At 39.6% G+C, this 21,190-nt stretch overlaps 1 protein-coding gene across 1 annotated transcript; it reads right to left on the reverse strand.

The window, feature by feature from the left end:
- Nucleotides 1–1,961: 1,961 nt before the first annotated feature.
- LOC141437366 (protein RCC2) lies at nt 1,962–20,739 on the reverse strand. Its single transcript, XM_074100674.1, has 12 exons — nt 20,485–20,739; nt 18,846–19,038; nt 17,367–17,510; nt 14,655–14,730; nt 13,311–13,442; nt 11,879–11,978; nt 10,407–10,510; nt 9,901–10,067; nt 9,228–9,408; nt 6,887–6,964; nt 5,451–5,551; nt 1,962–3,180 (listed from the first exon to the last, which is right to left on the reverse strand). Exons 2-12 carry the CDS (start codon nt 19,032–19,034, stop codon nt 3,010–3,012), a joined length of 1,443 nt encoding a protein of 480 aa, XP_073956775.1. The 5' UTR covers nt 19,035–19,038; nt 20,485–20,739; the 3' UTR covers nt 1,962–3,009.
- Nucleotides 20,740–21,190: the final 451 nt, after the last annotated feature.

Below are 21,190 nucleotides of genomic sequence, written 5' to 3' on the forward strand. Positions count from 1 at the left end.
CCTATGTTATTGTTTGGATTCATCAAACTACTTTGGTAACCAGGGGCAAAAAGTACTGTCAGCAAAAAAGCTTGTATGTGCGGACAACTGGCAATAGCCCTACTGGTCTACTAGGGGTCATCCATAAAATACGTGACACATTTAGGGGGGGGGGGTGGCATGCCCTTTGGTGTTAACTGGAAAAGTTGTCATAAAAGTCATGTTAAAAGTGCAATCTTTACAGTTACCAATGCGGTCAACTACAGCCAGTCTTGTTAAATTGTAACATATAGTACTTACACCTAATTACACTATACATACACAAAAAGAGGGCAATTATGGAGTACTTTCGAACCTTAAAAGTTTATTTTTAGGCGCAGTATACAGTATTAGATACAGCGCCGACTCTACGAGTAGAATTTGATCAAGGTAGAGAGAGGTCTACACCGCTTCCGCGCCTCTCAGAAGGCGCCATTGTAATCTTATTTTGCACTGGAAACTGGCGCCCTCTGCCATCGGGCGCCTAAAGCGACCACTTCTCTTGCTCTACCCAAGGCCCAGCGCTGGTTAGATATCAACCTTCTGAATGCCAATGACACTCAAAGGGAAATTTTCGTTGAAATCGGTATTAACGAGATATACTTATTAATTTTTACCTTAAAGACTTTTTTATTATGATTACAACTGAACTAAACTTGTTTTTAATTCGCAAGAGACAAACTTATGAAAGAGGACACTTATACACGCGGCCATTTAAATAATTGACAAATAACTTACTTTTAACTAAGACCCACCGTGTCTCTGTCAACCTCGACACTGGCAGGATCATCAAAAAATTGATGGAGCCACTTTTCCTAAATTTGAATTGAATTGAGTTTAAAACGCGACTATAATAACTCGCGAATTAACCTGTTCCCAGTTGACCGCATCATTTTGTTCGTACTGCCACGGTATTTGTTCCCTGTTGTTCGCAATGCGAACAAGTGGCAAAAAAACCATGTATCCAATGCGAGCAACTGGCAATAGCTTTAAAAATCTACCCCGAAATAGAAAACTGGTTCTAGCGTTAATTAGATATTAAATATTCAATGTTACATATTATACATAATAAATTCGAGCTTACAAATCAGATCTTATACTCGAAAAAAAAAACTCAGATGAGCTATATAAAAAAGATATAAATATTCGTTACGTTTACACGGACGCATTGTCGATAGCATATTATTAGAAAACGCCTTTTTAGGCAATGAGGGCTATCGCGTATGAATTCGCCACTAGAGGCGCTAGTGTAGCGTGAGGTCTCCGAAATGTCAAATCTCATAGTTTTTGGGTGAGCTACGCGGGTTTATTTATAATTAGAATAATTTTGTGAATATTTTGCAAAATCGGAAATTAATTATGGCAAATATGCGTTCCGGGGCAATGAATGTCCGTGTTTTGAGACAGTTTTGTCTTTCGGAAACCTTTGTCCTCCCTTTTTTCGAACAAAACGGGGACTATGCAACACTGTGGCATGCTCGATATTTTTATGGTACGGTTTGAAGGTGTATTAAATATGATTTTAATGTAAACTTTGTTTTCACGCCCTTAATAACAGACTTTGAAAGCCATACTTAAAAACCTCACGCAACAGTGCGCCATCTAGTGAGACAAAAAACGATAGCCCTCATTAAAAGAAATCATTAATCAGTTCGATCATCCATTTTCTCTCCTAATTATTATCTAGAAAAGAATATCATGCCCTGTATTAAAAAAATAACCCTAGTAGTACGCAGTCCGATATATCCATACTCAAGTAAATCAACAGTTTTACTCGTAAAATATAGTATCGCACGAAAAAAGAAAAAACACGTATTTATATCATTAACGCGTTACACTTTGTTAATTTACTGAAATATTTGTCAAGTGCATAAAACGCGTGTTTTTAACCGAGCCGCAAACGTGGGTTGATAGTTAAATGGAGGGTAAAAATGAGTTTTAAAAACACTCCGCAGTTCAATTCGATTGCGAGGAAATTAAACAGAAATATTGCAAATAAATGTCATTAACAACTTTCTACTTTCCAGGTAGTTCTATTTTTATTAGATCATTAATTATTTAGTATAATGAAGTTAGTAATATAGAACACGAAATAAAAAATAAATAAACGCATTATACTGAAGATAAAATTTAATTATTAACTACCATATACATGTATATACTTACCTAAATCATTTTGTGATATCATTTTGTGATATGTTTTTAATGTACATATACACGTATTCTTTAAAAATTATGGCGCGTTTTGTTCCTGCTATTAACTGGGTTCTACTGTAAATTTGATACAACCTTACGCAAAAGGCAATAGATTCTGGAGTTCAGTTGATGGATCAATATTCCAATGTTTTTAGTGAACGGAAACTGCATGGTAAAAAATAGTAAGTTAACTACTCAACGCCACCTAGCAAAACAGTAAAGCGGTAGAATCTAAATGACGTGAAGTGTCGTTACAAACTATTTATTTTTATGCTGGCTACGACACACGAGGCGTGGTACGAAGCAATTGTGTTTTAAAAAACGTATATTTACCGTCAAACTGCACTTGATACTAGCTTTAAGAGGGTTTATACCTGCTAAGCATTAATAAAAATGAATCCGTTTTTATAAAATATAAAAGTCTATCACGAATAATTATTGCAGTAGACACATTAACTTATATATTAAGAACAGTTCTATCAGACCACATTTTTAATTTTCATTCAATTTTTATGGAATAATCGAGAAAAACTAACAAAAATGCAACGTTGCCAGCTCAGCAGGTATAAACCCTCTTAAGTCAATTGAGTCTTTTGATTTACTATGATGGATATATCGTAATGCTTATTTTAGACGTGCCGAGACAGCGTGAGAGCGCCTCATCCCGCGCCACAGTGTAAACTCAATATGTCATCTTAAAGCAACACCCCAACCACGGGGATTTTAACCACCGAACAGATTACTTACTACTTTTATACTGGGGTTTAGCTGGCGTCGACTGACTTGGGGAAAGTTTTAAGGATCGAAGACTGGCATGGTGGCGAGCTTCTGCTTCACGGCGTCCGAGGTGTCGTCGCAGAGTAACAGGGTGTGGGAATAGCCCATGGCCACCTGGGTGACGTTGGTGCCGTCCATACGGGCCACCTCCTTAGGCCGCGCTGTGGACTTATTGAGCTCGCCGAGACCCTGGGAAAATGTTGGCATGTCAAAAACGTATCACACAAAAAGAGTCTAATAGTGCTAAAACAGCTTTCGGCATGTTGATATCTGAAACACTATTTATAACCCAACCCAACTAAACTACCCACGGCTGTTGAATGAAAATTCCGGGATTTAACTAATTTTCCAAAAATGACCTCATGGATTCCATTAACGTTTACAAGACACCAGTGGCAAATGTGGGTAATCCTAGCGGTTGAGATTTTGTGATATTAAATATTCCGATCCTGTGGGAACTTCGGGAGACAAAGTAGCCTGTGTGTTATACAGGCCCCTTGCGTCCAGCCGTTTTAGCGTGAATGAGTCAGAAACATACACACACAGACATACTTACAAACATTCACATTTATAATATTAGTGGCATTTATTTATGTACAGTTTCATTAATTCGAGTTAACACTTGACAGATGGGCGTGCCTTCGGTCAAATAAAGCCATTTTTAGTATACCGCTACCCACGTTTACAGATTATGTAAAAACTATTTTATTTGTATGACCTCAAAGTTGAAAATTGACTGTAAGTATGTATAACATAAAGCCCCTCTCTCTATCTAGCTTTGATGCGACAACACAAGCTGTCACAACACACTGCATCAAATAAATGTGAACGCAGCCGTATAATGTATGAAACCGATACTGTTGTTGCGTCACGACACAACACGACATATAGAGGTAAATGTGATTGCGGCTTAAGACTAGAATTGACAATCATGTGTTTGTTATATCCTAAATTGAAGAAAGACATTTTGACTTGACTTTGCTCAGTTTTCGAGTACCAATGGTGTGCAATGGTACAAGTTTAGCTTATTTTGGGACTACATTAGTTGGTGTTGTCTGTCTCATGATTCATTTATTTTTACCCGAATGCCCGACATGTTTAGACACAAAATAATTTTATTTTTAGCATTTTTTTCCACGCAATGTGATTAAAATCATTGCGTGTATCACGGGCAGTAAGAGGATTACAAACTCGAGTCATGAAAATCCATCCGGCTTCGGCGTCGGGCTTCTAATACTCTCGTTAGTAATCCCCGTCTTACGGCCCTCGATGCACAATTTACTATTTCATCACACTTGCTGGTCAATGACGTTATTCCATGCCTGTATACTAAAAGACAATGACCTCAATTGTTCCCGCGGTAACTATGGATTTACGTATAGTTTTTCTCCCCGAGGGAGTTATGACTTTAGTTTTAAAAAGTTAGCAGGTACGTCATTTCAGACTAAAGAGGTTTCAAGTCAACCATCGTTTTATTTACATCTTTAATCTGTCATCTCCCAGGATAACAGGATCAAAGGAATTTGGGCACAAATTTGTGCCTCTGGGAGAGGACAGGTTAAAACCTAGCTATAACCCAATTTACCCCATAAAATTTTGCCACGCTTCATGAAACTTCGTTATTTTTATATTTGAAATTTATATCAATTTGTTTTGCAATAATTTTAGTAAATATTTTTTAGCACGTTGGAACAATCTGGCCGTAAGACCATTTGAATTCTAAACTAAACACAGTTCTAGCATTATCTATGGTAGACGACTCGAATCGAAGTTCATATCGTTTTCCTGACGCTAATATTATTTAATACGAGAGTGAGAGGGACGGTACGATAACTTCGATTTTCGAATTTTGTACTAGCCCCCTGTATTGGCGGGGAGCCATTATTTTATTCAGTTGTTTTCTTAGCGTCTTTCTTTTGCCGACCTGTGAAGTGTTTAGAAACAAAAATAAATTATTTTTTTCCATTTTTTTCCTCGCAATGTGATGAAAATCATTGTGTGTATCACGGGCCGTAAGGGGATTACAAACTCGAGTCATTAAAAGACTGTCATTAGTAATCCCCTTCTTACGCCCCTTAATGCACAATGTACTATCGTGCGTATGTATAGTGTACTGTAGGAACTAGGCTGTATACCGCTGGCAGGTGGTAAAACTGACCACCTGGCAGGTTAGATTGACGTTGTTTTGTATAAGGATAGGATTTTTTATATTGTATGTTTCTAGAATTTAACTTTAAAAAAAGATTGACGGCGGTATACATGCCCGGAGCGCAGATTGCTCCCGACAGCCTAAGCGGCTGGAACCATCTATGTAAATGTATTTATAAGTGCTACCAAGTTCCACAATAAATCTAAATGATTGAAGAATAACCATTTTTATTTTGAACTGAGTTTAAAGTCACGCGCGTAGATCCCCAGTACCTAAGCTCTTACCAAGTTACAGTCCCCACAGTACTTACCAGCTCGCCGTAGACCGGCGCGACTCCCCACGCGATGAGCGAGTCGTCCGCCGCTATCACTATAGAGGTATTGCTTGTGCCCACACTGCGGATGTTCCAGCCTGGAATACGTCGTCGATGAGGTGGTGATAATGATAAACAAATTAACAAGGCGTTAATTACTGAGCTGAAAACCTCAGACTACTGTCTTTTTTTAGAGAGAACACATTTATTCATGACAACATGGAAGAAATAAAAATGCGCATGCCATGAAATGGTCTCAAATCAGCAAACTGCCGGACTTGCGAACGACGCTGAAATTGGTTTGGGACCATGTGGTCATCATACATAGACAAACAATTTTCAAAGAAAAGTAAAACACACTAACATTACATACATACAAATATACGCACGCTAATCTAATCCTTTTTTTATCTTACGTTAGTTTAATGCATTGCTACAAATATCTTAATTATGTACCCCACAAAGTTCAATATCTCAAAAACGGCTGAACCGATTTTGATAAAACATGTCTAAGAACCATCGCTAGAAAACCTGCTTTCAAATTTAAAAAAAACGCATTCCAAACGGTTCACCCGTTTAAGAGCTACAGTGCCACACAGACACACATAGCGGTCAAACTTATAACACCCCTATTTTTACGTCGGGGGTTAAAAATATTCGCATCTCTTGGTAAGTCAGTAATTGTACTCGATTTCTAATTCTACAATCACAGTTTAACGCATAAAGGTTGTTCTTTATTTCATAATCTGATCACATAATTGTACATTATTAAAAAAAAAAAACTTAAGCCTATAGCTGCAAACTAAGACATAAATATCTAAACTATAAACTAAGTTACAAGTATAAACTTGCATTTCGCCGTTATATGACGATCAAATTTTATGCAAAAAAAAAGTAATTCGTCTAGTTACTAGTACAAGTCTTTCTTTGACACTTGAACCACCAAAGTGAAAGAGAACAGCAAAATTATACCGATGTATAATTAGGCACTTGTCCCACCGCCGACGATGAGCGAGAAGCGAGCAGAGCGAGTAACTAGAAACGAGTGGGCGAGCAGTGAAAAGCGAGTGTTCGAGCACGACGGGCGATTACTCGCTCCACTCGCTCGAGCCGGGCGGCCGCCAAGCTAACAGCGCTGAGCGAGTATCGCTGAGCTAGTTTTATTGCTCAGCGAGTCTTATAGCTCTTATCGCTGCGACAAATGATGTAAGAGCGAGTTCTTGCCGGCAGGGATCTTATATCTTTTGTTCGTTTCTTGAGCGAGAAAATAGTCGATAGCCAATCGTTTCCTCGCCGGCGGTGAGACAATTGCCTTATTGCACACTGGCAGTGCTGTTTCTATGATTCCGACACTTCTAGTAATTCAATTAAAGAACGTCTATCCAAAAAAAAAAAACGGAAATCATTTACTGAAAGAGGGGGTCTATTCTTACCGGTGAGATCTTGCACAGGTTTTGGATACATGTTCGCTTCCCCGGTACGCTTGGTCTGGCCGAACATGAACAGTGAACCTGCAACCGAGAACACAATCATACCTGTCCTCCACGTTTAAAAAATAATTTAAGCATAACCCCGGCGTATGTACTGAGAGCCGTGGTGGCCTAGTGGTTTGACCTATCGCCTCTCAAACAGAGGGTCGTGGGTTCAAACCCCGGCTCGCACATCTGAGTTTTTCGAAATTCATGTGCGGAAATACATTTGAAATTTACCACGAGCTATGCGGTGAAGGAAAACATCGTGAGGAAACCTGCACAAACCTGCGAAGCAATTCAATGGTGAGTGTGAAGTCCCCAATCCGCACTGGGCCCGCGTGGGAACTATGGCCCAAGCCCTCTTGTTCTGAGAGGAGGCCTGTGCCCAGCAGTGGGACGTATATAGGCTGGGATGATGATGATGATGATGTACTGAGGGCTCCTTTAACTGTCTAGTTCGCGCTAATATTTCTTTATCTATTTATTAGTTAGGTACAATTACATCAAACCAGCAAAACTGAAATCTTACTAGGATAACATGAGAATTTCTACAACACGATTACAATTGTACTCAGCATTTATGCACACCATAATTACTTTTATTACCTAATTTCTAATTACAAACTTGTACCTATACAATACATGTAATATTATATATTAATGAAACTTTACATGCAAATTGGAATACCTACAAAATCTAATTTAATAAAACCTGGAAATACAGATTTCTGTTCAAGAGAAGATTTTACGTGTGAATGTTGCTTGAGAATCGTGAAAGATGTCAACAGAGTATCATTAAGATCCATTTGACAACTTTAATATGTGTCGCATTTGTGATGACTTGATGAGTTAACCCTGAATAAGGCAGAGAGGATTTAGCGACCACATACCACATGCATTGACTTTGAAATTCAACCTTATTGCTTTAGTAATAAGTTACAATATTGATTGTAAATATTGAAAATACTACTAGCTTTAAAAATATCCTTTGTCAGCTTTTGTCAGGTATGTATTCGATAGCTGCTCTTGATCAGTGGTAGTATGCTCCAGTAAATGGGGCCTTATAAAGGGTTACGTAACTATATCAACCAATCGCAAGTACGACGTACCACTCGACACTAACGCCATCTAGCGATATTTTGCCCGTCAAGGAATCCTCAGGGCCTACGCCAGCTGTCGCGGTTTGCACAGAGCGGGTGGCCGCCTGTTGAACAACAGTATGAGCAGCGCTGACTGCGCGCGTCGCGTGCATAGCATTGTACCTGCACCCGCGAAGTGCATCGCGCCAGCTAGCGTAGGCCCTAAGTCTTGAATGACCCCTTACAACTAAAGGCGCGGCCACATGCAAGTCGCTCGACGCTCGTTTCCAAATCTGGTCACGTGCCATATAGCGATAAAGCTGAAAATGTCGAGCTTTATCGCTGGAAAAAAAAACCTCTTCAATTTCGGCAAAAACACTGTTTTTTTTTTCATTCACTCCAATCTAAGCTATCGTTTTTTGTCTCACTAGATGGCGCATATTTGCCATAATGAATTTCAGATATTGCAAAATATTCACAAAATTATTCTAATTATAAATAAACCTCACTCACCCACCCAAAAACTATGAGATTTGACATTTCGGAGACCTCACGCTACACTAGCGCCTCTAGTGGCGAATTCATACGCGATAGCCCTCATTGCTTTTGTTTGTACCACTGCCACGACCGCTACTAAATGAGATTAAGAAATCAGCTTCCAAGACCAAGATCATTCCTGCAAGCAGCCATCTCGACGCTGCTGCTCGACGCGGCGACTTGACGCTACTTTTTTGAGTCGCGAGAACTTCAAAATGGGGTCACGTGACCAGATTTATCGCTGCAAACGAGCGACGAGCGACTGCACGTGGCCGCACCTTAATAGTATTTTATGCAACTGTATCGTAATAGGGGTCCTTAAAACACGAGTGTGGGTTTATGAAACGAGGCGTAGCCGAGTTTCATAATAGGGTCACATCACATGAGTGTTTTAAGGCCTAATTACGTACAGTTGCATACAATATCCATATATTAAATCCTCTATCATGTGTTCAAGAACCGCATTGAGAATGACCCGCATTAACGAGAACTAGGTAGGTATGTCTGTCCGACAAGGTGCTGCTGTACCCCCCCCCCCCCCCATGCTGTAATGATGTATGAAATCTCATTACGATACAGCCGTGTTCATAATAGAATCCAATGTCGTAATGCTGGTCATTACCTATGGTCTTTGAACGCATAATTGAGAATTTACTATATGGGTATAGATAAAGCGTGTTACTCACCGAGCTCATTAATAGCGAGGCTGTAAGTGGCGCCGCAGTGCACGGAGCGCACGCCGCGCGCCGCCGTGTCGAAGTACTTTATAAGGCGCGGCACAGACTCGTCTTTTTGCTCCGCGTGCCCGAGACGCCCGAAACCGCCGAAGCCCCAGCTGTACGCGCGCTTCTTTGAGTCTATCGCCACCTGTTGGCCGGCAAGAAAGACTACGATCAAAAGGGATCTCGGCTGGGGCTGCATTACAAAATTCTCGTGGGAATTACAGCGTGGTCTTTAGTAACCTTGAATTAAAAACAATCATGCCAAATTTCACGACTCTAAAGGGCTGTTTCACCATTCATGGTTTAATTTTATTTGACAGATAAATGTCATGCAGTCACAGTCTATTCGGACAAAACAAACAGAGAAGGCATCACAGATATCTGTCACATTAAACTAGTTAATGAATTGATGCAGGGGGTAACCCTTTTAGCCTAGTAGATGTTCTTTCGAAATTTTATCCGTATCCCGTGGGAATATCCAGATAAAAAGTAGCCTATGTGTTATTCCAGATGTCCAGCTATTTACGTACCAAATATCATCCAAATCCGTCCAGTGGTTTTAGCGTGAAGGAGTAACAAACAAACAGACAGACACACATACAAACTTTCGCTTTAATAGGATATATTGGGTACTGACCGTGTGGTTATTCCCGCAGGAGAAGTCGACGATGTCGACGTCTTTCACCGGCAGCACGTGGCCGTCCTTGGTCTTCTCGAAGAACAGCGCGACGTGTTTCGGCACCATCTCGAAGTGGAACGAGAGCTTGGTCGACGTCACGAAGTACTTGCCGTCCGTGTTGTGACCTACGAGAACACACAAAACTTAGGGAATTCCCGTGGAAATTTTGTAATATCACGGAGATTAGGTATTTATAGGTTCTCGTTCTTTTAAAGCGTTTTTTTTTGTTAGAAATTATACGTAATTAAAATAAACTTTAAAAACAAAACATTGACCAAATACATGTAGAAATAAAAAGAAAAGTAAAGAAAAGATTTCGCGTCGAGACTCGACTTGTAATCATAACGCAATGTAATATCGAGAGCTCAAGATAGTCACGTTCTATATCCCGTTAGTAATACGAGCTATATCTATAGCACTAAACACTGTTAGTATAGATCAAATCGTTAATTAAACCAACTTACCCAGCTGGCCGTACTCTGGCAGCCCGAAGGAGTGCAAGCCTCCATGACAGTCCAGTATCATGGAGAATTCAGCCCCGCACCCCACTTTCACTATCGGCTTACCCCTGCAACAGACACAGCTAGTAATGAAATGAATGAAAAAGTATTTATTTGACATTATTTTTTACATAGGTTTTTGTACATAGCCCTGCAAAACTGTTTACACAGTTTGTCTGCAGGATACAGATACAGATATATAAGGGCGTGCCGGAGGGCTAAAAATGGTCAAAATTGGTGTGACATACTTTATGGCCGTGGCATACTTTAAAAGCCGTGGTGGCCTAGTGGTTTGACCTATCGCCTCTCAAGCAGAGGGTCGTGGGTTCAAACCACGGCTCGCACCTGGGTTTTTCGAAATTCATGTGCGGGATTACATTTGAAATTTACCACGAGCTTTGCGGTGAAGGAAAACATCGTGAGGAAACCTGCACAAACCTGCGAAGCGATTCAATGGTGCGTGCGAAGTTCCCAATCCGCACTGGGCCCGCGTGGGAACTATGGCCCAAGCCCTCTTGTTCTGAGAGGAGGCCTGTGCCCAGCAGTAGGACGTATATAGGCTGGGATGATGATGATGATACTTTATGGATCACCCTTAACTAATTAACCTAAGGTTTTTTGTCTTGTTTTTGTTGAGGCTTTGAACACTCCAGCTGATAGCAGCTCTAGGGTGCTCGTTCATTTTCCCCACGCAAGGGACATATTAAAAAAGAGGTATAATGAAAACTGCTTTGTCAGATGCTGGCTCTGAGAGCCAACAATTGACCTGGACATTGTGCATGGGGCCCAAACCCCCAAGAACTCTCCTTAAGTCTGAGTTCCGAGCACATTCCAACAACAAATTGGACAAGTCTTCTACCTTCTGGCAAATCTCACACAGAGGTGATGGTTTAACTCTCATCACGTGAAAGAATTTGTTTGTTGGGATTTTTTTTTATTAGACTGTATGGCAAACATAAATATAATAAATATAAATATCATGGGACAATTCACACCAATTGACCTAGTCCCAAAGTAAGCTTAGCAAAGCTTGTGTTATGGGTACTAAGCAACGGATAAATATAATTATATATATAGATACATACTTAAATACATATTAAACACCCAAGAACAAACATTCGTATTTTTCATACAAATATCGACACGGGAGTCGAACCCGGGACCTCAAGCTTCGTAGTCAGGTTCTAAAACCACTAGGCCATCTGATCGTCAAAACATGATCATGATGAACATGATGGTCCGGAACATACCCTGAAAGCAGATACTAACACTTTTCTTGTAAAGTTGGCAGAGTCAAACCAAGGTGTCCACAAGGGACTACCTTAGATGGTTTTGTACCAGATACCCTACACCGCTGGATAACCTAAGTTTACAGGGCGTAAACATATCGATGTCTTTCTTTGCAAAATGAGATGATGATAATGATGAAGACTCACGTGAACCGTATGCGCGTAGGTTTCAGCACCTGCGGGGTGCTGCTGCCGAGGCCGCATTGCCCGCTCTTGTTCTCGCCGCAAGCGTACACGGTGCCGGTGTCTGCAAATGAGATCGTCTTGAGGTTATGGCAGATTTTGTTTATACTCCTACCGCCCAACGTCCTTTATCCTTTATATGGGACTTACACTAATTTGACATCGAACACTCACAATGCTGCGGCTACATTAAAGTAAAGATTCAGTTTCATTGGTCGATAACTCGGTCGATATACAGCGTACGGTGTCTTCCCGCAGGCGATATAATAATTAGTGTAACTCATAAGGACATAAGTCGATAACTCGGTCGACATACAGCGTACGGTGTCTCCCCGCAGGCGATATAATAACTAGTACAATTCATAACTCGGTCAATATACAGCGTACGGTATCTTCCGCACGCGATATAATAATTAGTGTAACTCATAAGGACATAAGTCGATAACTCGGTCGACATACAGCGTACGGTGTCTCCCCGCAGGCGATATAATAACTAGTGAAATTCATAGTCGATAATTCGGTCAACATACTGCGTGTAGTGACTGCCCGCAGGCGGTATACCTAGTGAAACTCAAAAGTCGATAACTCAGTCGATAATACAGCGTGCAGTATCTCCCCGCAAGCGGTATAGCTACTAGTTAAACCCAAATGCAGACCCTATGGCATCCGTTATGGAAATCTCACGTACTCCGCACGCGGGCCCTATCGAGCGATGAAAAAAGTTCGCCTAAATCTCCCGTATCCCGCATTAAGGCCCTATCGACCAATAAAAATGAGCCTTTATAGAAATCTCCCGTACCCTGCATGAGGGCTCGAGCAAAGAAAACGTTTCCCCAAACGCGAGCATTACATTATGTCATGCGTGATGTATGTCTCCCGTACTCCACATGCGGGGCCTAACGACCAATAAAAACGGTTCCCCGAATGCGGCATGGCATGCGTTAGGCACTTGTCTCACCGCCAGCGAGGAAACGATTGGCTATCGACTATTTTCTCGCTCAAGAAACGAACAAAAGATATAAGATCCTGTGTGAGTAAAAGAGACACATATATTAATAGTTGATCGCTGGCTGTTCACACTGTCGGCGAGAACTCGCTCTTACATCTTTTGTCGCAGCGACAAGAGCTATAAAACTCGCTGAGCTATAGATACTCGCTCAGCGATGTCAGCTGGAACAACGAGTCAAGTGGAACGAGTAATCGACCGTCGCACGCGAACACTCGCTTACAGCCGAGCGACAAAACTACACTCGCTTCTCGCTGCTCGCCCACTCGTTTCTAGTTACTCGCTCTACTCGCTTCTCGCTCATCGTCGGCGGTGGGACAAGTGCCTTATGGAAATCTTCCCGTAGCCCGCATTAGGGCTATATTAAAACTGTGCCTGAATGGTGCGTACCTGTGACGAACAGCGTGTGGTGCCGTCCGACGGCTGCGTGGATCACGTTCATCCCTTGGAGGGTAGGTATTGGCTCGGGGACGTACCGGGTCGTCGTGTCCCCCATGCCGAGCTGCCCGCACGTGTTGCGACCTGACAACCATTAAACGCGACATCCACCATTATTATTCACTACATCTGTAAAATAATAGTGCGTTGTGTCTTAAGGGCGGTAAATAAAGAATTACGAACGAGAGCCAAGAAGGCAAAGACACATGTGAGTAAATATATAAAATTATCATATTTATAAACAAAAAAATATTATTTTCACAAAAACTGTCATTAAATATTGCACCTGTCAAGAAAGAAACCCTTCTTGGCAACACCAACAAATCATCCCAGCCTATATACGTCCCACTGCTGGGCACAGGCCTCCTCTCAGAACAAGAGGGCTTGGGCTATAGTTACCACGCGGGCCCAGTGCGGATTGGGAACTTCACACGCACCATTGAATTGCTTCGCAGGTTTGTGCAGGTTTCCTCACGATGTTTTCCTTCACCGCAAAGCTCGTGGTAAATTTCAAATGTAATTCCGCACATGAATTTGGAAAACCTCAGAGGTGCGAGCCGGGGTTTGAACCCACGACCCTCTGTTTGAGAGGCGATAGGTCAAACCACTAGGCCACCACGGCTTTTTTTTTCACACCAACAAATAAATAATTTTAATTATGAGTAGCAACACTAGCGGTCACGCGGTCAGCAGGGTCAGTGGAGACCCGGCTTAAAAGTTACATGTCAACATAGTTTTACGATTTAAATTCGGATTTGGTTCCGCGTACCTACAACTCAACTGTAACTGCGCCGCAACAGTGCAGTAACATCGAGCTTCTCTAAAACCAAGGTACGCGGAACAAAGCCCGAATGAGGGCTATCGTTTTTTGTCTCACTCGATGGCGCACTGTTGCGTGAGGTTTTTAAGTATGGCTTTCAAAGTCTGTTATTACGGGCGTGAAAACAAAGTTTAGATTAAAATCATATTTAATACACCTTAAAACCGTACCATAAAAATATCGAGCATGCCACAGTGTTGCATAGTCCCCGTTTTGTTCGGAAAAAAGGGAGGACAAAGGTTTCCGAAAGACAAAACTGTGTCAAAATACAGACATTCATTGCCCCGGAACGCATATTTGCCATAATTAATTCCAGATATTGCAAAATATTCACAAAATTATTCTAATTATAAATAAACCCGCGTAGCTCACCCAAAAACTATGAGATTTGACATTTCGGAGACCTCACGCTACACTAGCGCCTCCAGCGGCGAAATCATACGCGGTCTAAACCATTGTGTTACACGTCAACATACCAAAAGCGTAAGCCTCCCCTTCTTCAGTTATCAGAATAGAATGGCCGGCGCTGCACCCGCTTACTACGAGGCGGTACTGAAACAGAACACAAAGTCAAGTCTCTGTCGCTAGACCAAACCGGCGAAGAAAAGTCAATCGAGAGAATGAAGCACTTTTTTACACATTCGATACACAAAAAAAAAAACATTATTAGAAGAAAAAAATGATTTACGAAGCAAATAACCTAACCAACAAAAAGTTGGAAAGCCCCCGACATTGTCACTTCAAAGTTCAATATCTCAAAAACGGCTGAACCGATATTGATAAAACATGTCTAAGAACCATCGCTAGAAAAACTGCTTTCAAATAAAAAAGCGCATCCAAATCGGTCCACTCGTTTAAGAGATACGGTGCCACAGACACACATAGCGGTCAAACTTATAACACCCCTCTTTTTGCAACTAGTCAAATACCGTCCTAAATACGTACAGTCAGCAGCAGATGTAGATGAGCAGTTGTGGAACTCAAAATGATTAAACACTGTTTTTACCTTGGCAGTAGAGTCGTGTGTAGATCATTTTTAGCACCGTAGCCGCTCATCCACTTCTGCTGCTGACTGTACCATATTAGAAATACTACAGTAGGTGCAAGTAATCTCAATATGACAGTTATTTCAGGTTTAAAGGGTGTACAAAAGATCTTAAGCTACACCTGCTAGTTACTAGCACGAAAGCATGCTACTATTGAGCAAATGCTACCTACTAGCATTATAGTTTCACCATGTCTGTCTGTCTGTCTGTCCATCCGTCCGCTCTAAAATCTAAACCGGTGGGTGGAAAAATTAAAAAAAAAACAGGATGGTAGTAAGTATATCATACTTTCAAGGAAAACTATAACGGCTAAGTTTGCTTGAGAATTATTAGTAGTTTAAGAGTAAATAGCAGCCTAAGGTATAAAATATACCTAAACTTGGAATATTCCGTACAAAATACGAAATTCTTAGAAAAATATCACTTAATTTTTCGTAATGGCTACGGAACCCGATTTCGAGCGTGTCCGACACGCTCTTGGCCGGTTTTTTAAAATCATACTGGTACTTCAGGTACATGCTAGTAATGAGCATGTGTAAGACAGCCTTTAGGCACACATTTTACAAGTTGGAATGCTTGCATATTCCAACTTGTAAAATGTGTGTGTGTACTGGTAGTTTTTGGGAATTCTCACAGGAATTTTCGAGATTGAGATTGTGGTTAATGCTAGTGAAACTGAGGGCGAAGCCCGGTTCTGGCCTCGACAAAAGCGATATCTCGAATAAAATCACTTTTGCATTATTTATACCATCTGATACAGAATATCTTAAGCTACACAATGGCATAAGGTTAGCGACATATTCTTCGCACACATCCTTCAATACGGTATTTGACTATTTTGTATATGTTTTATAAATTAAAAATTCACAATGCCTGTTATCGAATAGAGAAACAATTTTTAAGCTACCTTTACAAATAACAAAGTTATAATGGTTTGAAATTCAAGATTAGACAGAGAAAGACATACTGGCATGTGACGTCACACGCCAGTACCGCCATACTTGCTGCATAGAGAAAAGCGTTTGAGAAAGAGACAGGTATACAGATTTTTCAAAAAATCACTATAAATCCTTCTCTTTCTCTTCGCTAAACACTATCTGTATATATCTATATTTTCAAAATAACATTAAGATATGGCAAATTAAGGAGTTGTCAAATACCGTATTGTTTTGTACATACAATAACCAATCTCAAGTATTTTTTTAAGATACCGCCTTTTGCCTTGAGCGCAGAATTATACTTGGTTTGGATAGGTATTTAACTAAATGTAAACAAACTTCAGCTGTCAGATTTGGTACATTCAAGGATTTTAAACATTTTACTTTTTTAAGACACCAATTGACGTTGTTTTGTTTACATTTAGTTAAATACCTAAAGGTTTCAAGTATAGACACTAAACAGTCTAGTGATCTTTCATCAGATTTGAATTGATACACAGGATTGATCAAGTACACATCGAGATATCGGAGGCGCCGCACCTTATGAATGAAACATGATGTTTTTAAAACAGCTGTTTAATTCATTGACTTCCTTTCAGCTGATGTAACGGGATGTGGACATGCTAAAGTCAAAACATTTTTCTATGAATTATATTGAATTAATAAATAAATTAAGTTTAAAACAATGGGGTAGGCACAGAGGTGTCCACCATATTTTTAAAGTAAAAAAATATATTTCAATCTCATGGCTATGTTAGTTACAAAAAAACTTAAAAATTATGTAAGTAGCAATTTCACACCATCACACTTGGGGGCTAATACGAAATTCGGAAATCGAAGTTCATATCTTACCATCCCTCTCACTACTACGTTTTTTTTATTTAACTGCATGGCAAACGAGCAAGTGGGTCTCCTGATGGTAAGAGATCACACCGCCCATAAACATCTGCAACACCAGGGGTATTGCAGATGCGTTGCCGACCTAGAGGTCTAAGATGGGATACCTCAAGTGCCAGTAATTTCACCGGCTGTCTTACTCTCCACGCCGAAACACAACAATGCAAGCACTGCTGCTTCACAGCAGGATTAGCGAGCGTTGCTTCATTTCATGGAGAGATCTTTGTTCGGCACTGGACGTTTTCCGGTTGATGATGATAATGATGATGATTATTAATGGACCCTGAGTTGATATTGATACACTTACCCTGCGGTCAGTGAACCTATGGAACGTGTACAGGTTGGGATGCGTGCGCGCTGTCGCGTTCTCCTTCTTCGCCACGAGGTCCCAGGAAACCAGGCCAGCTATCATGAGCACGCCCGGCGTTTTATAAAATGTCTTCAGCAGTTCCTGTTGACAAACACAAAATTATAATTTGCTGTACACAGCAATTACTATTTTGTTAGAAAGTTAACAAAGTCTGAATTTTAGTTGATTAATTAAATTAATGGCATGGTTAAGTTACAGAAATACGTTACATTAACCTCTCTTTAAAAAAGCCTAGCTGCCAGTAACACACTTATACTCTACAGCCGTTGAAGTAAATCCTGTCACATTGCAAAACTATGAAGTTTCTGAATATTAACAATATGAATCATAGACAAAAATGCAATGTTTACTGTCTTGTTGTGTGCAACAGAGTAGTAAGTATAGCACTTTTTTTTCAATGGTTGACATTAACAATAATCAGGAACTTCATAATTGTGCAATGTGTCAGGGTTGACTTCTTAGCAGCCAGGCACTATAGGTTAAATTGACTACCATTTCACACACCAAGTCAAGAAGACATTAATATCAAAGGCTTATTATAAAGTTAATGATTATATCATGGACAGGGATATTTTTATTTAATAATATTGTAAATCTGTTAAAAAATATATACCTTGTTGAGTTTCTTGCCGGATTCTTCTCAGCAGAGGTTTTTCCGAACCGGTGGTAGATTTTTTTTGACATTCATAAGTGCTTGTTATAGCCTAAATTGAATAAAGATATTTTGACTTTGACTTTGACCATGTTTTTTTTTATTTTCGGTCACCTGTTTTATTGAAGTTTTTATGGAGACCATTATGTTATTGTTATTTTATAGACTTCTCATAGGAATTTAGTTTTCAACTAAATTCCATTCAACTTTCGTATCTAATGATTTATAATGCGTGTGAAGCCGTGAGTATAGGCTTGTTTGACTGTTACTTATTTAAATTTCCATAAAAAAAGTTAGTTATGTTAGTATTTGCATCCTAAGACTTAGCTTAAGGGAGAGTGTAACTGTCTGAGGCTTCCCATGAAGCTGACATAGTCAACTTAGGTGTACTAAAGCCTCGTTAAAATCCATACTAATAATTATAAATGCGAATGTGTGTGTTTGTATGTTTGTCTGTCTTTCACGTCAAAACGGAGCGACGGATTGACGTGATTTTTGGCATGGAGATATTTCATGGGCCAGAGAGTGACATAGGCTACTTTTTATCCCAGAAAAATGCACAATTCCCGAGGGAACAACGCGCCATAACCGAATTCCACACGGGCGAAGCCGCGGGCAAAAGCTAGTAAGTAGTAGATAAAAAAAGTTAAGCTATGAGCCTTTAGTCAAAGGTATTTAAATTGAAAAGTGATTTTAAGCCTGACTGTTTTTCTATGGGGCTCAGATATATTGCAGAATTAACTATTTGAAATTTTAAAAAAGACCTCCGGCATCTTGATAGTGGGTTCATCGCCGAGCGGAGATGGGGTTCTTTGGTTCTCTTGCGGCTGCTGGTCCAGTAGCACCGAGTCGTTGCTGTCCTCATCCTCTGACTGGGGCTTCCGTGGCTTGCGGGCCTTCCCGGGCCTCCCAGCAGCCGGCGCGGCGCGCTTACGGTTCCCGTTGTTTGACATGACGCTGCAAGGATGGTAAACAAGTTAATGAACTGAAACAATTATTTTGCTCCCCTGCGCTGCAACCCTTGATTTAATAAATTATTAAAAAAAAACTTTTTTAACCCATTACACCGTATTATGCCATGATTGTAATAGGAATGTGTCAGGAACGGAATGTAAAGCGCATACATGACACCCGACAGTGACATTGGTTACGAAACATGCTAGTGGGCATAGTCTCATAGTTTTCGATGCAAAGAATATATTTGAGAATATATTTTAGCCTGACACATTGCTATTACGGACATGGTATTGATACGGTGTAGGGACTTTTAAGCGCCATTAGCCTATGGACAAAATATTTTTGTTTTTTTTTTCAGATATGGCACTATAACAAAAATAAGAAAAAAAAATACGGCTCCATCAAGACAATTTTGCCAGTCAAGTTTTGCAATTATTTTTGGTAAATATAAATCTAGAGAATGAAATATGAGCAGTAAAGATTACCAAATTTCTTTTTAAATTTATTACACAAGAACTCACAGCAGGTGACAAATATTAAAATATTATCATAACTCATAGATATAATTTGAATAAATAATTGATTGAATCAGGCGTTACTTTGTGGAAGAGCAAAGTACCTTATATTTCCAGTTCATAATATTATTAATATATACTAGAAAACAGGCTGCAGAATTCATGACAAGTTTGTTGCAATAAAAGCAAAAAGTTGAGGCAATTTAAAAACAATTTTATTTTACTTAATTTACAGAGATCTTTGAAAACATTGTGTTATTAGGTGAATACTAAATTCATCATATCTTCAGAATTGTCAAAATTTTCCCAACCATTACTTTATTGTAAACTACTTACTGTAAAAAATATATGTAATATATATGTAATAAATATAGTTGAAAACAAAAAAATCTAATTTTATTCATCATGTATTTTCATGCCATTCGGTTTATCGCAACGACTACCGAATTATAACAATGCAGAATAATTTATTAAAATTATCTATTACAAAGAAAAGCTATGTTTCAGGAGTTTGAAATCTTTACTAACATAACATAAACAATTACAGAGATGTTAAAAAGCGTAGCGTGACTCGATTGTTTTTAAAAAGAAAATAACAGTGTTTTGACTGGAGTTTCCACGAGACGAGACTAGCGGTAACGGACGGCTACGCCAGGACAATAGGTAGGTAAAAGCAGCCGGACGATATATTAAATAACCGTAAACAAGAGTAATTTCACTAAACGGCATGTTACCAATAATTTGCACCTGTATAATCATACTAATGTTTGCTTCCAAATTAACGTTTATTCGTAATTTTCCCCTAATTACGGTGCAAACCGTAAGCCAAACCGACACGTGCCGAAAAAGGATATGTTAAGTTACAACTTAATTATTTGTTACAACGAGGAAAACCTCCTAATTTTAGCAACCAAAATCGTAATAAACTCACCAATTTAACACAATAAACTGAACTTAATAAATATTATTTTAAATGATACCTATCAAAGCTTGCCTTGTTGCGGCCTTAAAAAAATGGGGATGCCGTTAAAAAAATATCAAACACCGTTTGTTTTCTATTTCCTGTGCTACATAGCTGTTATTATTATCTCATTTTTATACTCATTTCATTAGTCTGTGGTCGTAAAAAATAATGTGCACAGACTATACGTAGGTACTACAGACGCGCTAATAATGCAAAGGCTAAAAATAACAGACGTTCCGATTTGGCAGACGCCAAACACGACTACTCACTCACACTCCTGTTAAATACTACTTATAATAGTGAGCTGAATGGCATTGTTAGTAATAACATCGTCACCGTCTCTGTCGACAAGGGAGTCTTTTCATTAAAATTATAATTCAAAGTTCTATCACATCGTCTCTTTTTTTCTGCCAAATAACATTAGCGTGAGTGAAATGGCGTAATACAAATTTCAAATTTTGAACTTCGTGATACAAAGCCATGCTCAGAGCACGGGTTCCCTTTATCTTGCATAATATCGATTCTCCGAAATACACTTCGCATAACAGGTATCTCATAATTTTTTTAGCCGAATGATACTTTTGCATAATCATAACTTTCCATAGTTATCAGTTCGAATAATAGGCATTTCTCAGAATATTAAATAGCAGAACAGTCTTATCGCCGAATATAC

This window comes from Choristoneura fumiferana, chromosome Z (assembly GCF_025370935.1).
Source record: "Choristoneura fumiferana chromosome Z, NRCan_CFum_1, whole genome shotgun sequence".
Lineage (NCBI taxonomy): Eukaryota > Metazoa > Arthropoda > Insecta > Lepidoptera > Tortricidae > Choristoneura > Choristoneura fumiferana.